The sequence below is a fragment of the Channa argus genome, chromosome 12, assembly GCF_033026475.1.
Source record: "Channa argus isolate prfri chromosome 12, Channa argus male v1.0, whole genome shotgun sequence".
Taxonomy (NCBI): Eukaryota; Metazoa; Chordata; class Actinopteri; order Anabantiformes; family Channidae; genus Channa; species Channa argus.
Window position 1 is genome coordinate 26,653,613 of NC_090208.1, and position 17,518 is coordinate 26,671,130.

Sequence of the window (17,518 nt, forward strand, 5' to 3'; positions counted from 1 at the left end):
ATCGCGTATTTCTGCCTGTCTCTCAGACATCTCAGCCTGGATGAGTGAGAGACACCTTCAACTCAACCTCTCCAAGACCGAAGTCCTTGTCTTCCCAGCCAGACCTTTGATGCAACACAACATCAGCATCAACATTGGATCTACAGTGATTGTCCCCACTAATTCGGCCAAAAATCTGGGGGTCATCATCGACGACCAACTGAGCTTTAAGGACCACATCTCCTCAGTCTCTAGGGCAGCAGATTTGCTCTTTACAACATCAGGAAGATCAGACCCTACATCACGGAATATACAACCCAACTCATTGTACAGGCGCTGGTCACATCTCGTCTTGATTACTGCAACGCTTTGTTGATGGGGTCACCGATATCCACAATCAAACCCTTGCAGATGATCCAAAATGCGGCAGCTCGCCTAATTTTTAATCAGCCAAAAAAGACCCATGTCACCCCACTTTTTAGATCTCTACACTGGCTTCCTGTAGCTGCTCGCATCAGGTTCAAAGCTCTGTCTCTTGCTTACAGGGTTGTTAACTCGACAGGTCCCGCTTACCTCAACTCACTCATTCAAGTCTACAATCCTTCTCGCCCGCTGCGGTCTGCCAACGAACGACGTCTGGTGGTCCCAGCACCACATAGAAGACACCCAGCAAAACTGTTCAGCGCAATGATCCCACGATGGTGGAACGAGCTACCAAACGCTGCACGCTCAGCTGATTCTCTCCCAATATTCAAAAAACTGCTGAAAACTGAACTCTTCCGCATCTTCCTATGCACTTAAATCTTTAATAAAAAAAAAAAAAAAAAAAACTTTCTGCTCTCTTGCACTTGTATCTCGTGAAATGTGAACACTTTTCTGATAGGACTTTGCTTTGATGTTTTCTCCTTGACTTAGATTTTTGCTGCCTTGTACCTCACTTGTAAGTCGCTTTGGATAAAAGCGTCTGTTAAATGACTAAATGTAAATGTAAATGTACATACTGCATGTATGTATATATAATATATATAAAATCAGCAGCAGCTGTGGTCAGCTGACTATTTGAGCTCTTGTTTGGTCACAATGGGCCTCACTCACCAAACATTCCTGAGAATAAATCTCTTCTTCAAACTCACTCACACTTACACAGTTTTTACAAATGATACTGACGTTCACCAGTGTTTTCGTGTTTAGATTTACTCTCAGGTAAGAATCTGCTCACACTCACTATTGTTCCATATGATTTGCAGCACAGTGACATTTACATAAATTATAGACATTAATAATATAGTTTTTAATAATTTTCCAAAACCATTCTGGTCTATATTTTAATGAATAAATACTAAAACACTCTAGTTCATATTGCACAACACCATGAAAAGTGGTGAACCACTTCCCTCTCAGCCTCCACCACAACAAGGGAATGTGTGTGTCCTGACTACAGATATGCACATGAATATTTTGCAGACAGACACTGCATCTGTTGCTGAAACTAATGTGGCACAGTTGTGCAGAAAAAATGATAAGACTTGAAATATTACATGACCCAGTAAATTGATGTAATAGAAAGATATATATTCTGTAAATATAACTTCATTAATGTCTTTAGTAAACACAAACTACCTTTAGATTTTTAGTTTGTTAAATTCATTTGAATTTATTAAATATATTAATTATTCCAGCTCATAACTTTCTGTAATATTAATAAACCCAAGACATTGTAGTTATTGCATGACTTAGTGTTGGCTTATGGTTTTTGAGTAAATTTCTACAATTTATTTTATAACTTTTACCCAAAATGTCATCACTTAAAATCTACTAATTATACTATGTTGCCATATTTTTTTTTAAAAATTAAATTATGATGACATGTTTTATGGTGTAAGTTTTATGACAAGCACAGACATAAGTCAGGAGATACTTTGTTTTTCCTGACTTTTTCGAATTCAGTAAAATAAGATTGTTGATTGCATTGAAAATCCTTTAAAACGCAGAATAATAGTTTTACTGTTTATTCTTCACTGCTTTTCTACATCATCAGTACCTAAAGCATTTTTATAAAATTCACCTAATGCCACCAACAATCTGCCAACCCACTGGAAAAGACTGGGACTTTACTGTCTTACCAGGGGACAGTTTGACTGAGGGGGCCAGGGATTAAACCGCTCTACCTCCTGAAACACTGTTGCTCTTTGTAAGTAGGATGTAAATCTTAGACATTTGATAAAGGTTTTAAAAACCAACCTCTACCGACTGGCAGTTAAGACAAGTTCGTTTGAGTCTCTGTGTTTAGCTTTTCCTCAAATTCTTGATTCCTGTTTTTATATGTATGATGAAGCACATTATTCCATAAATAGAAGGTGATTTATTTCTCCACTAACAGACATAATAACATGTGTCTCTGTCTACTTGGTTGGTCACTTCAGATTCTTTAAAGTAGCACTTTGCAGCAAATTTGTCATTCTGCGGTCAGTTAATTAAAAAAAAAAAAAAGTTCATTGTTTATCTATTTAAATGATCTGCACTGCACTTATATAGCACTTTTCTAACTATTGGCACTCAAAGCGCTTTTCACTGCTTCTCATTCACACTCAGACACCGATGGGAAGAGCCGGGGATCGAACCAACAACTGTGAGATTGGTGGACAACCGCTCTACCTTCCTGCGCCACAGTCGCACATTTATTGTCTTTCAGAGAGAGAGCAGTGCCATTTAGCTTTGTGTTCATGCAGCATTGTTATGTTGCTCCACTATAGCGGTGGGAGGTAATTCTCACTGTATTTTCTGATGGTATCAGTGTTTGCAATAAGAAAAGCAGGGGTCCAGACAAATCCAAAACAAAAATTTTATTTCAGCCTGCGTGAGTTCTACTGTAAACATCCCTCCCCGTAACATAGTGAATGTTGAGTACCAGATAAGAACACATTCAGACAGTGCCCTAGTTCTCAAAGCTGCTATAAGAATACAGTGGCCAATTGTATTGGAGTTATATTCATAGACAGACCACATAGATGCTGCTAACTTTTTTAGAAAATGTGTGAACCACATGACCTGTGTACACTCAAACCCTCACATATGATTGAGAAAACGTACAACCTATATTGGCTAATTTGCTAGTGTTGTGCATTTTCTGACTTTTCAGTGGCATTTCAGCATTTATTCGATAAAGCAGTGTGTATCAGACAGGAAACATGGGGGCCTGCAAGGTCCTGAGCTGCGCTCACCCAGTCCCCGGGTTTGACTGCTGTAGTGGACAGTGATCAGCATTGATCAACAGTTGACAGGACACATCACGGCTTGCTGTATATGGGGCTTTGGAGCTGCAGACCAGGCCAGTGTCCATAGTACATACTGTAATAAAGTCATGGCTGACTGATGGAAATATTTGGAAAACACAATGCTGGTGTCTTTACCTTTAAATTCACCTTTACCATTCAGAGTTTGAACAGGGTGTTTATCACCGTGTTTGTGTGTGTGTGTTGTCAGAGGCTACAATATATTTCCAGCTGCTCTATGTGTCAGCTTCTGATTATAAATAGACTGGAAAAGTCCCACCAGCTGAAGAGGACTCATGACAGGATCACAGGTAATTTCTGTTTTGTTTTCAGTCCTTGATAATATCCCCTTTCATGGGAACTCAGTAATTACTGTTTGGCTGCTCTTAGGAGCGTTTACATAGGCCTGCATATGTCATCTGCAGCAGACAAGCAGGAAATGTCTGCAAACATTCATCAATATATAAAAGCGTATTAGGTCTGTGCCCTTATTTAAAACATACAACAGCCTGTAGCTTTCAGCTAAATAACCTTATTGAACGTGTTTGTATTATATTAGGCTGCTATTGATTTGGGTTTTGTCTATAGCAGTTACTGGCATTACTTTAATGCTTTAGTGACATTAACTAAAGTATCACAGACTAACACCCCATTGTTAGAACGAGATTCTCCTGCAGTATATGAAGTCACTGTAGGTGTGACTTGGAAATTGCCTAATAACAAGCACAGCTGTGTCAAGTCAGCCACAAAAAAAAAACGATGAAACAGGATGTGTAAATGTTTCAGATTAATATTAAATGCCTACAACTGGGGCACACACACACACACACACACACACACACACACACACACACACACACAAAACAGACTAAAAACAAACAAACAACAACTGTGGGTACTGCAATTTGGCTAATCATGCATCATCATAATATGTAGAATTAATTTATGCCAATCCAAAAATGAACTTCAGGTTTATTCAGTTCCAAGCATAAAAATCCAACTGATGGCACTGAGATAACTGACAAAAGTCTGAATTGTTGACACATAGGAGGAAGAAATAAAATATAAATATGTCTGGTTACTTAGTTTCAAATTGTTTCTAAAAAGTTCCAGTAATATAAACAGTGAAGTTGTTTGCGTTCCGGCCCATAAGTTTAGGTGAACTCAGTGCTGGCAATTTGTCTTTTTGTAAGTAGAAAAGTCATCTGCCCGGTTCTGTTTCCTACTATTCAGCTGGTTTTGTCAAATGTCTCTGATGTGAATTGTAACGTTTAAGGCTCCATCCCGAAACTTTACTTTATTTTGAAAGTCCCAAACTTCCGCGTTCCGTTGTATCCCGCTTAGCTTGACGCTTAGCTGAGACTTGAGGCGTGTGTTTATTTTGCAGCCTTTGTGAAAGTGGGAGCCTCAGTGAGGAGTGGGTCACACACACATCGCCGGAGAGGAGCTGTCAGCGACGCAAGTTGACTTTCTCCATCTCCTTCCCCCGTTGACGTCCCGGCGGAGGGACGCGGGAGCGGGGATCGTTTCGTCTGAATGTGCGTTTATCGTTTCGTTGCGGGAATTATCCGACAAGCCTGATCATGACTTCGGTATGGAAGCGGCTCCAGCGGGTCGGAAAGAAAGCGTCCAAGTTTCAGTTTGTTGCTTCTTTTCAAGAACTGATGATCGAATGCACAAATAAATGGTAAGTAACCGTTATAACACATTTATAGCCCGCATTTATTGCATGAAAGCCTCCCTAAGGTGGATCAGGTCTCAGAGGGACTGACAGCCTTGGCAAACCAACATGCCCCACTAACTAACTAACTAACTAGCTAACTAAATAGCTAACTAGATTAGCTAAATAAGTGACCAGCTCCTTTAGGAAGTAACGTTAAAAAAGGATGTTTTTATCTGCGCCACAGAAGCAACATTTCGACCCCGTTCAGCTTCCACCCAGCACATCGGCCACTGTTTGCGTTCGCTTCTCATTCCATCATCAAAGCCATTCTGCGCAAAAGAGGGCCGGAAGCTGACGCCCTGAGCCGTTTGGTGAAATGGAAAGGGTCACAGTGAAGTGGGTGAAGGGGTTTGACAGGTTCACAGAGCTTCTCGGTTCCTCTGTGCGTGTTAAAGTTCTGTTCAGTACGTGCCGACTCATCACTCCGAGTGACTCCCCATCACTTCCGCGTCTGCACGTCTCTCAGTGCGCATATGTAGCTGACACCATGTGTGACATGATGACTCCTTGTCCTCGGTGGGAAGGAGACCTTTTTGGAAGGAGCGGTCGGTGCCTGGCGGAGGAAGGATGCAGCCTTTTACACCTTCAGCACCACCAGGGCTGCAGCCAGGATTTTGGAACAATGGGGTCTTCAGGTCCGTCCAGTGCCCCCAAATCCTCCAAAGAACTGTAGCCCTAAATGTATTATTCCTGAGAGGCCCAAATCCTCCCTAGACTCACTGGTTTCTGGCTGGTGGACCAGGGGAACACCAGTTTTATTATGTTGTGTCTCGCCCACTGACAGGTGGGATTAGCTCCAGCTTGACCCCTAAAAGTGATTAAAAAGTATGATTGGTAGCAGGCTAACAGCCTGAAGTATTGTGGACATGGGAACAGTTCCAGTTAAAATCCGCAGACCCCCCTTCAGACCGACTCAGCTGCAGCTTTTAGCTGGAACAACACAAAGATTCAGGTTAACCAGTGCATTCACTTGGTGAGATGGCTGACATCCAGCTAACTTTACCTGCGGTTAGACGCCTGCTAGCATTTGCAGCTTTGACTGTGTCTGAGCAGAGGTAAATATAGTATCTGCTGTGATGAGTTTTGTGAGATGAGACTGCTACTGCCGTCTGCAGAGGGGTTGGTTCAAATAGTAACAAAATCTGGCACTTCTGGAAGTTCTCAAGGAAGAAATGTCAAAATGAGGCAACAGGGAGTAATATTTCATAGGTATAAAGCTATTCTAGAATATTTTATCGCTGTGAACGTGGTGGGGGGAAAAAAAAATAAGATTAGAGCTAAATTTCTATGTTTACCTGTTTAAATCAAGAATCAAATCAAGTATTTTAAACAGACCAAAATTTAAAATCTTTTCAAGGGCCTTTACGTTCTTACGTTCTTGCCCTGGTGCTTTTATTTTGCGGTGGACGAAAACTGTAGGATTGGTTTATCACAGTATATAACTGTCATGGTGCAATTCTGTACAACCTTTTAGACACTGTATGTTTTTGTACATCATGTGTGGTGTAATAAGTAAATTGGGAAACACGACAATAACATATTTACCTTTCACCTTATTGCTTGTTGGAATTAAATGTAATTATTTGCCAATATAAAAAAAAAATTATACTTTGGTCAAGTAAGTAAGTTAAGTGAACTAAGAGCCTACAGTTAAGATCTAATTTCTATTAATATTCCGGCGTGAAAAAAGAAGTTTTTACATGGACTTTCACCTCTGTCAGCAGCTAAGTCTGGAGCAGCATAACTGAGAGCTGGAGAAATATGATTTCTCTTGCTAATTTCAGTCAGATGTCTTGCTGCAGCCTCTTGGATTAATTTGATGACTTTTAGGGAATTAGTGTGACATCGTAATAGTAGGAAGTTACAGTAGACAAGTCTAGAAGTAACAAATAAGTGGACCAATTAGCCTAACAGGGACAAAAGGTTTCACATGAAACATGCTATACTTCCAGCGTTTCCAGTGTAATGATTTGCACCATCTCATCTTCTTCCTGTCATTCTGTTGATGCACATTTCAACTAGTATCACAAGACCAGAATCAACATGTTTCTGCTTCTGGTAGATTCTTTCACAGAGTGTGTTCAGCCACATAGTGGGAGAATTAATACACAATACAATGGGGTCTTCATGGGATCTTTGAAGCGAACATCCCTGGAGTTTTTGGGGGATCGGGTGATTCTAAGCAGGGTCAGGAGATTTTTTGCTGTGATTTTAATATGTGTTTTTTTACTTTTTTTCCTGGCACATAATTTCACAATATTTGACTTTAATAGAAACGACAACCAAGATCACAGAGTGATCACAAAGCTTAATGTCCAGACCTCGATGACCATTTGGCTGTTTGTGGGTATTTGGGAAATGTATAGTTTAAAATGTTTACGCTTAGGTTTATGATGCTTTTAAACACAAAGTACTTCCTTAATTTTGTCAACAGTGTTAAACAGATCAGCTTGTAGCGAGGCTGAGTCTGTACATGTTCACGTTTTGATATAACATCATGTTCTCAGCTCTCAGTTCTCCAGCCACAACAAACACAAGTTTCCCTTTTAATTGTGTTGCTGGGTAGTTAATAGTAAACATGCATTGTCATCTGTGACAAGAATTGATGTTAGACCACGTCGTCAAACTCACAGCACATGTTTAAAAAGAGCACAACTTTATGCAGATCTCTTCTGTCTTCTGAAACATTAGCATTAGCTAAGTTAGCTTCTCCTAGATCCTCCTCGTGTTATGACAGGCTGACTACCACGGCAAATCCACCCATCTGTTGTTAAGTAAATGTAGTTATACGCCACAACATGTCTCTGCGTGCAAAGATCAGGGGCCAATCCCACAGAAAGACGTCTAAGAAATGGGAAACAAATCTGAGGTACGTTTGCAAAACTAACCACTTAGTCAAAGAACAGAACGCCTCTAAAAGATCTCAAATCTCCCTCTTGGTAGCTCGTCCAGTTGTGTAGTCAAATGCAGCATCATCTTCTCTTTTTTTATGAGGCAATTTGGCACCAAGTAGGAGAGGAAGTATCAAATTAATGGGATATTGTGTATAATTTGCAGGTGTCGGGGAGCTACTATTAATATGTAGGAGGTGGAATGTCCGCCTCATATAACCTGCAAAGCTCACGTCAACATCTTGTATGTCCTTCTCAATAAGAAGTGTTCATAGCTGGAAATGGAGGGATAACTGCATGAAAAGGAAGATAAATAATCGTGTGCATTGAAGTGGGTGTGAATATTAAAATTACTTGGATTAATGTACTGTAGGAAAGGGTTTGGACAGCGTCTTGGCCCCTTTGTTTCTTGGTGAACATCAGCCAGGCACAGTGACTTCTTGTATATCCGTTCAGTGGACCTGTGGGTGACATCACAGACAATAGACTTGTAATTTCATCTGGCTGTAACATGAATGTGTAAAATGTGGATCAGCTAGATGGGCTGACTTCCCTTAACTGATGAGCTAAACTACCTAGAGTGCTTTCATAGCACAGAGGAGTATCCCATAGTTTAGACAGCCTGTGAAAACTATTTGGAAGCTGAATGATCAACAACTTCCCTTGCACCATCCAGAATTTCCTCATATGGTTAAAGCTTAAACACCTCATCCTTAGAAACAGATGGCAAACTGAAAACAAACACTTCTAATACTGATGTCCATGTGTTATGTGTATGACGTGTATGTGTTCTGTCTCGAGAGGCTGTGTTCTGAAAACCACTAATACACGGCTAAAAGAGCTAAGAGCAGTGCTGTGCACTTGTAGGTCAGCCTGTCACTAAAGCACTGACTCATGTCTGTGATAAATAGTGCAGCAGGTGTAGGATTGCTAGTAAGACTCGGTAAAGTTCAGTGTGGCATCTATTTTAGTTCTGTGTCCCCTTCACTCTCACAACATTTCTCACTAGTCCACTGCAGTTCAACCAGTAGGGAAATAACTGATGCAGTACTTATCATTTCCAGCGTTAAATGTCTTCATTATACATCCTACACTCAGACAGGCGAGAAACAATAGAATCGTTTATCCAGATTTTAAACTAAATCTGAACTAAGCACACATCAAAGTAAGAATCGAATACTGTATGATAACTGTGGATGTTTACAACAGTTTGTGGTTAAAGGAGAAATCAACATGAAAACCACGGAGCAGTCCAAGGGAGTAAAAAAGCCATTTCAAATCTGAGGAAAGTGGGACAATCAAAAAAGCCCTTAAAAAGGCGGAGTTAAATATAAAACATTGCGGGAGAAGACGAAGTAAGAAAAACAGGCTAGTGGAAGCTAAACAATGGTTCTTTTCATGTGTCACTCCACAATGATATGATCGTGATGTATGATGTGCATTATCGTCAGTGAAAGAAAAAAGCAATAGTCACTACTACGAGCTGCATTTTCATTAGTGGGACAGATGGATGACACATCGATGACACATCCTCTTGCATATATATTATTCTGTTTTCATCAGAACAAAAGGATTCACCCATAGAAACGTTTATCGGGGAATTTAATACACTTCCAATCCATGTTTACTGTGAATATGTTTCAAAGACTATTCACCTTTAACTGCATTTTGAGATTTTATGTGGCCAGTAGACTGTGTCTGGTAATTTGTTTGTGTACAGTTTGAGAAGTCAAGGAACATAACTAGAGAAACACCTGTGATTGGCTAAGACCACAAAGGCCAACGCAACTGGGATTTTCTCAGGACACCATATACACAATAATGAGGAGGTACACTCGAAAAAGTCCAAAAGCTGATTGTGTGAACGTGTCTTCAGTCACACACACAGACGAACACAGCCAAACACAGACACACACAGACAAACACAGACACACACAGCCAAACACAGACACACACAGACAAACACAGACACACACAGCCAAACACAGACACACACAGACACACACAGTCACACACAGACACACACAGACACACACAGACAGGCACACATCCAAGAACAGCTGTTGATAACAAGAGTCTTATTCTGTTCTTGCTCATGCAGATTTTTATTTTTACTTGTCTGAGCTCTTCATCTGGGTATTTTGAAAGCACACAGATGAGCTTTACCTTTTAACAAGCTGTCATCACATGGGCCATTATTAGATATTGTAGGAAATTATTAATGATTCTAATGTATGAACTAATGAAACTAATGAACTATTGAAGTGAACTCATGTACTGCACATCGGTTCATGCTTGATCCTTGTGTCTTGGCCTGGCAGGAAAACTGACTAACCAAATTCTTTGCTGTGATTTTAGGCAGCCGGACAAACTGAGAATTGTGTGGATCAGAAGGAACAGACGTCACAGCACAAAGGTAGAAAAGCATAGAAGATCAGATTTATTTAGAATCATTCAAAACAGTAAATTGTCTCTTCGGTGCTGCTATTGTAGAAATACATTATTATACAGTACATTACTTGATGCATCCAATAGGATAAATATTTTGGTAGGAGTGTTGGTAGGTAGGAAATTTATGCTTTTTGTGTTTGTGTCAGCTTCACAGCTGGCAGCCAGGGATCAAGAACCCCTATCGAGGTCTGGCCCTTTGGCAGGTTCCAGAGAGTTTAGACATCACCGTCACACTCTTCAAGGTTTGAGTTAACTCTCCATGTAGTTTGGATGTTCCGCAGTGCATTACTCCTATTTTAATCTATATGGGCGCTAACATGGCTAAAACATCAAACAATTATGTATCTCTGCAGGAGCCTACTGCAGAAGACTTTGAAGACAAGGACTGGACATTTGTCATTGAAAATGTGAGTTTGCTATTTCAGGGTTTATACTTGGTTGTGTCTTAGTTTCATCAGTACAGCAACAGATGGACAGTGTTCAGTCTCCATCGTCTTTGACTTCCTTGTCCATGACATTTCCTTTTTAGGAAACAAAGGGCCGTAGGAAGGTGTTGGCATCAGCTGATGTCAATATGAAGAAGTATGCCAGTGTCACACCCGTCCAGTATGACGTAACACTAAAGCTCAAACCGCTATCTGCCAAAGTGGTGGAAGCCACGCTGAAACTCAACCTGTCCTGTGTTTTTCTTAAAGAGGGCAAGGCCACGTAAGTCACTAACACACAACTTGTATATGGTATATGATGTGAGGCTCATACTGATATTTTTGGACATGGATGCTGCACAGGTAACATTGTAAAACATCTCTTCATCTTCTTCGTTACAGAGATGAGGATATGCAGAGTTTGGCCAGTTTAATGAGTATGAAACAGAGTGACATTGGAAATCTGGATGACTTTAATGACAGTGATGATGAGGTTGGCGAGGAACGGAGGACCAGCTTTGGACAAGCTCTTCAAGTCACAGGTGAGACTGGAAACACACTTGGTTGTCGTATTTGCTGTAATCATACCTGACACACTACAAGATATAGTTCTTTCTGCAGTTCCTTCTCATCTTTTTATTGGTCTTTGAACACTGTTTCTCAGCCTGCTGCTTCCTCTTTTGTTTCCTATATAACAGCCACTTCTCTTTTCACTTAACCTTTCTGTTTGCTGTTCCTTTTTCTTCTGTGATCTTCTGTGACAGCACCCTTCCCTTCTACAACGAGAATACACGATCTGGCTTGGAGGCCTGCAGTTGAGTCAGGTCTCTCAGGTAACTTTCTGCCTCTCAGTCCTGGGCCCGGTTATGTCTGATTGCAGCTGCCATTTTCACAGTGTTCCATCTTCTGTCATTCGTTACATTCATTTCAAATTGTGTTTATTCATATCCACCGTTGACGCAGCCAAGCAGCAAAATTTGAAGGTTGTTCTCCATTTTGAGGTTTTTCTTTCTAGTGTTACATTATGGCAATCTGACTTTTATTAATGAGCAGTCGGAAACCCGACTCTTTCATAACATTCTTTTGTTCCCTTTCTATTCTCTTCACTTATTGTTTTCTTAAGTATGTTTTACAGTGTCACGATTTCACTTTCACTTTTACTGTTATGTATTTTGCTGCTCCTCTCTCCTCTACATATTCTTTTCCTCTTATTGTTTTCAATCTCTCTCTATTCTTTCTCAACACCCCCCCAGTTCATACCATCTTTTATTTTCCACTCAGTAACCTCAGAGATGGATTGGAAAACATCCTCTGACATTTCGTCCACCATCTCTGTCCCACATCGTCCTCCACTGCCTGAACCCCCAGACCCCTCTTCATCCTTTATATTTCGAACCCACACACAACCACCAACAACTGCCAAGCAGGCTCGGCCCTCCCCATATTCCTTCACATTGCCAGCCTTTACACGTGCTCACCCTCCTGCCCTTCCGAAAATCTTCCAGCCCAAAGCTGGATCAGGTATTGGTCAACAAATGTTCTTCCCCATGTGTTGTCATCTCTTTCATTTGGCCCACATTATTTTCATTGATTTGACAGAATTGTTTTATTGATTCCAGTTTGTATAGCTGCCATGAGAATTAGATACATTGGGAAAGATTCTAGTCTGTACCAGCTCCAGTTTCATACTTTAAAAAACGTCTCTCTGCTCCCCCCAACTGGAACATGTTTCGTTTTGATAGAAAGTTGTGTAAATGTAACATAAAATCTAACTAAATTTGTGACTGACAACTCACAGTCATATCAGCTACAATTTTGACTTCCCATTGATTCGACAATTTGCTTTTTCTACCAAATGTCTTTTAGCTGTGTCACGATCAGTTTGACTAAAATCATCATGTGGTTTGTCTTGCTTAGTGTAAAGACTAGGAGCAGGGGGACACTGCTAGCCTGTCTCTGTCCAAAGTTAAATATACATCTATCAATATGACAATTTGTGGGTTAGGAACCACTCAGGCAAGGTTTCACTGACTATTTTGTGTCTTTTGGTTTGTCTTCCCACTCTTCTCTTTCTTCTTTGTCTTTTTGTACATACTCTACATGTTGCTACTGCCCGTTTCAGCTCCACGAAGATCCCATAGCTTCCACAGTGATTCCTCTCCACCTGAAGCCTTGGTGGCCCAGACCTTTTCTACTTTTACCCCTTCTAAAGCTCTCTCCACCTCCTATCTCTCTTCTGACCCATCTCTCCATTCTCCAGCTTACTCTGATACCTCCCAAACAGGTACTACAAGTTAGAAATTGTTAAAAATGAATTTGTAATGAAATTGACATAGCTGAAGATTAAAATGACACAAGATGCTTTTGTCTGTTAAATGTAAAATTGTTACTCCTCCTGTGGCTCTCCATCTTAATATTTGATACAGCATTAGTCAGTTTTTTCTTTTCTTTCAATCTTCCTTTCTTAGACTGTCCCAGTGCATGGAGAGCACAGAATATTCCTCCCTTTTCTTCTGTCTCATCCTCCTCCTCCATGTCAGCTCAGTTGACCTCCTTTGCTCATTTACCTCCACCACCTTCTGCTCTGAGACACCCGAAAGTGCGCCCCACCTCTGTGGGGGAGCCATTCTCTGCCCTCACCAGACCCAGCAGTCTGCCGTCTGCCCCTAGCACAGGTACAGGGACAGAGGTAGTTGCGTAGGCCATTCTGGTGTTTTTTATCCAATCACAGGCTAGTTGGTATCTTGTCTTCCATGCACCTGTTTCTATTCCATCACTTGTATTTTTCTTTTAGTGTTCCATGTTTGTTTCCTTGTATTTTTTACAGCTTCCTGGCAAAGTGAATGGAGGCCTCCTAAATCTCTTGCACAGCCTGCATTCTCTCCTAAGTCCCTGCAGCTCTCTGACTATGATGGTGGACAGTCTGCAGTGCAGCAGAAAAAGCAGAGAATAGAGATGCCATGTAATGGTACTCCAACCTAAACCTGGTTCTAGCCTTGAATCCTTCCCTTTTGATTAGTATCAGCTTTACTTATTTAGCACTCAAATTCATTTACTGTGGATCACATTCTGTTGCATATCTTGTCAAAGTCAAGATCAAGAAATACTTTTTTCTCAGGGGAAAGTCATTACAACCACATTTAGTTGACTGACCTGGCTGGAGTGGTGGAGTGGTTAGCACTGCCACCTCACAGCTAGAGGGATGCGTGTTTGCATCACCAGCTGCGTGCGGCCTTTCTGTGTGGAGTTTGCTTGTTTTTCCCATGCTCGCTTAGGTTTCCTCCGCGTTCTCTGGTTACCTTCTGGATAGGTGGTTATAGATAATGGATGGATAGACTGACGGACAATCCATTGTTGGCTTTAGTGTCGGTATATGGATTGTTGAAAAAACATTTTAGTTTAGTAAATGGCTACAGTTATTCTTTAAAATGTAAGTTTTGTGATATTTTACAGTCATACTTATACTTCATCAAAGCCATGTATCGTGGCATGTTTTGTGTGTCATAGTCTCATGCACTAACCCATATACAGCTTCATTGTTGTTCACCATGAACACACACATTGTTCTTGTCATTCAGTTCCACATACACTGTCCTGTTGTACCAAATATTCCCTAGAGCGCAAAATGTGGATTAATCCAGTGTTGGAATTAGTCTCCAACAAATACACAATATCCTCCTGTTGGAGAGATGTTTTCTAAAAACTATAGTGTAGCGCCAAGCAACTTTAGAAGATTACTGTTAAAAAACTATATAAACAGCACACAACAGCAACTTTATTAGGTTTACTTGTCCAACTGCTCAATGAGGATAATATCATCAGCCAATCACATGGCACCAACTCAATCCATTAAGGCATGTTGACATGGTCCAGATGAACTGCTGAAGTTTAAACAGGGCATCATGATTAGGGACTAAGGTGATTTAGGTGACTTTGAATGTAGCATAATTGTTGGTTCCAGGCAGGCTTGTGTGTGTATTTCAGAAATTATTTATTGGGATATTCACATATAACCATCTCTAGGGTTTACAGAGGATGCTCTGAAAAATAGAAAGTTTACAGTGAGCGGCAGTTTTCCAAGTGAAAAGGTTTTGTTGAAGCCAACAACAATGTTTTGTTGAAGTCTTTAAATTAGTTCACTGTACACAAATGACCTCCACAGTCCCAGGATCTTAACCCAATAAAGCATGTTTGGCATATTGTTGGAATGGGGGATTGGCATCATATGAGTAGCCAAGAAATTTGCAGCAACTGTGTGATGCTATGATTTCAATATGACCAAATTCTCCTAAAGGGATGTTTTCAGCATCTTGTTGAAAATATACCACGAAGCATTAGCTGGTTCTTAAGACAATAGTGAACGAGCAAGGTGTACCTAATAAAGTGGCCCATGAGTGTATTCTACAAGTAATGTGAAAGAGATGAAATAACACATTCTTGGTTTAATGGAATTGTCGACGATGATGATAGTTAATCAGGTTGAAAATTGCATACAGAATACATCTGCCCACGTCCATCCTTATCCATATACCCCTCATCTAAGTTGCTGGTGTAAGAACTAACACTAGAGAACATTTCCCCTGAATTTGGAAAAAGGTCTTGCACGGCTAATACCCCTCCCCTGATTCCCTCTCCTCCATCCTCTTTCTGTCCCTTCTTCCATCATCTTTCTGCACTTGTATGTTTCTTTTTTGTCAGTGTCACCCTCTCTGGCCATTGGTCTGTCTCTGGAGCACAAGCCTCAGGGAGGGTCTGGATTTTTGCCTTCCTGGAGACCCCAGTTCACCCCTACAGTTGAACCCCCCTCACCTTCTATTGAACCTCCTCCTTCTGCTCTTTTGCTATCTGGGCCTCCTCCTCTTCAGACAAATATATCCCAAACTGCCATAGTCTCTTCCAGTGATCAAGTTGCAGGTACTGAACCTAAATGAAACAAAATCCATGTTGTTCCTGTGCGATTCAATTCAACATGAAAATTAATTTCATCCAATTTACAAGCACATGACTCCTCCTGCTGGCTGTTTTCCTTAAAAGCAGCTACAATTATGATTCCTCACTGGTAAAAAAAAGTAGAGTACACCCCACTCGCTCCGTTTTGGCATGGTTGCATATGAGCATCAACTTAATTAATTAGTTAATATGTGTAATATCTCCTGTACTTTTGTTTCCCTTTAGAATACAAAAGACACTTGAGCACGCTGAGTGAAGAAGACAACCAGTGTATGACAACTACATGTAAGCATGAATGCACATTTGGGAATTAGAATCTGTGATACCTAAATGGAATGACTACATAGGATATATTGCATTGTTCAGGTGCTGAGTCCAGAGCTCCTACCAGCCAGAGACCAGAACAATCCTTGGCTTCACAACATAAAAAAGATGCATCTTTTGGAATTGAGGTTGTCAAAGCATCAGCAGGGTGAGTGCATCGTATCCGTTTTGGTGTTGAGACATGTTTGGTTTGGTCTGCACGGATTTAAAGGAATAATCCACCCTCAGATACTCCAACACTGTTTCTCTAGATGCTAGCGATTTATCGTGTTTCACGTATCTAATACATTGTAAGTATGAAAGTTTAAGTAGTAATTTTCTCCTCACAAATGACAATATTCGCTCATGAAGACCTTCTGATAGGGTTGAGGATGTTTGAACAAGCTGATTAGGTTCCTTCATTTGGCAACGTTTTATCAAAGCAAAGATTTACTTATACCAGTGGTTCTCAGCTTTTTTTGAGGATAAAGATATTTTATAAAATGTTTAGAGATATGTTTTTATAGAAATGTACAGTTCAGAAATGTACTTTTACCATATTATCATAGTTTTGGATGAATGATATTTAAGATAAACAAAAACTTCCAAAGAAGAATCAAATGTGACACCGAAACCATTAGTATAAAATTTCATATTCCAAGTTAAAGACTCCAAACTGCAAAATATAGATTTCTGTTTATTGAGAAAATATGGTCGCCTCCAGCCTCGTGACGAGTACCAGCAGTGACTTAGGGAAGTTGGATTACTGACAATAACGTGATAGCAGAGGTGATGTTTATCCTGTATCGAGTGACAAACAAAAGAGGCACCACTGCAACATTGTGATAGAAATGCGATAGCACCTGTCCACTGTTCTCTAGCTAAGGTTGCTAAACAACCTTTGTGAACGAACATAAGACAGTTGAATGTGCCAACATTGTGCATTTTGCTGCTGGTTATGCAGATACATTTACTCTACTATTGCTTAAGATTTATAACAAGCCCTGAAAACCAATACAGTAGTAATATGTAGAGAGAGAACGTAGGCTGCCAATGATGTGAACCATGTGTGAACAAGTGATGCCATTTATTCAGCACTGACATTTTTGTTTGTCTTACATGATTAACACCACACAAAAAAATTGGAGAACAAGAAAATATGCCTAGAAACAAAACGAACGTTGGTGCTACATATATTTAACAGTGTTATAGGAGTGTTTAGAGGGTAATTATTTTAATAGCACTGCATGTACGTTACTGTTAAGAACTTTTGCTTTGAAGTCATACACGGCAACAAATTAACTGCACCTTGATCTGATGACGTACAGTAGAAATGAAATTTAGTTTTCTTCTTAGTTACATTTGGCAAGAGGTTGTTTTATTTAGTCACTGACTCATAATAAAGTTATTGTTTTTCTATCCAAGCAAATGTTTATGTTCCTTAATGATTTTATTTTATATGGAACTTTTTTTGTCAAACACCTGTTTTCTTCATATGCCATTTGGCAGTGAGCAGCAATGCAG

The 17,518-nt window shown here is 40.2% G+C and overlaps 1 protein-coding gene across 15 annotated transcripts in view; it reads left to right on the plus strand.

Moving 5' to 3' along the window:
- The first annotated feature begins 4,631 nt into the window (after window positions 1-4,631).
- The window catches only part of ehbp1l1a (EH domain binding protein 1-like 1a), a 35,421-nt gene continuing 22,534 nt past the window's right edge, over window positions 4,632-17,518 (plus strand). For 10 of the 15 annotated variants that reach the window (XM_067523360.1, XM_067523365.1, XM_067523371.1 and 7 more), the window contains exons 1-14: window positions 4,632-4,938; window positions 10,224-10,281; window positions 10,463-10,558; window positions 10,670-10,723; window positions 10,846-11,024; window positions 11,144-11,283; window positions 11,506-11,574; window positions 12,023-12,262; window positions 12,864-13,025; window positions 13,210-13,416; window positions 13,569-13,709; window positions 15,440-15,655; window positions 15,917-15,976; window positions 16,058-16,163. In XM_067523360.1, the coding sequence (XP_067379461.1) occupies window positions 4,835-4,938; window positions 10,224-10,281; window positions 10,463-10,558; window positions 10,670-10,723; window positions 10,846-11,024; window positions 11,144-11,283; window positions 11,506-11,574; window positions 12,023-12,262; window positions 12,864-13,025; window positions 13,210-13,416; window positions 13,569-13,709; window positions 15,440-15,655; window positions 15,917-15,976; window positions 16,058-16,163 (1,832 nt within the window). In that variant the 5' untranslated portion in view covers window positions 4,632-4,834. The remainder of the gene's footprint in view (window positions 4,939-10,223; window positions 10,282-10,462; window positions 10,559-10,669; window positions 10,724-10,845; window positions 11,025-11,143; window positions 11,284-11,505; window positions 11,575-12,022; window positions 12,263-12,863; window positions 13,026-13,209; window positions 13,417-13,568; window positions 13,710-15,439; window positions 15,656-15,916; window positions 15,977-16,057; window positions 16,164-17,518) is intronic. The other 5 variants (XM_067523364.1, XM_067523362.1, XM_067523366.1 and 2 more) reach the window with 5 other exon arrangements.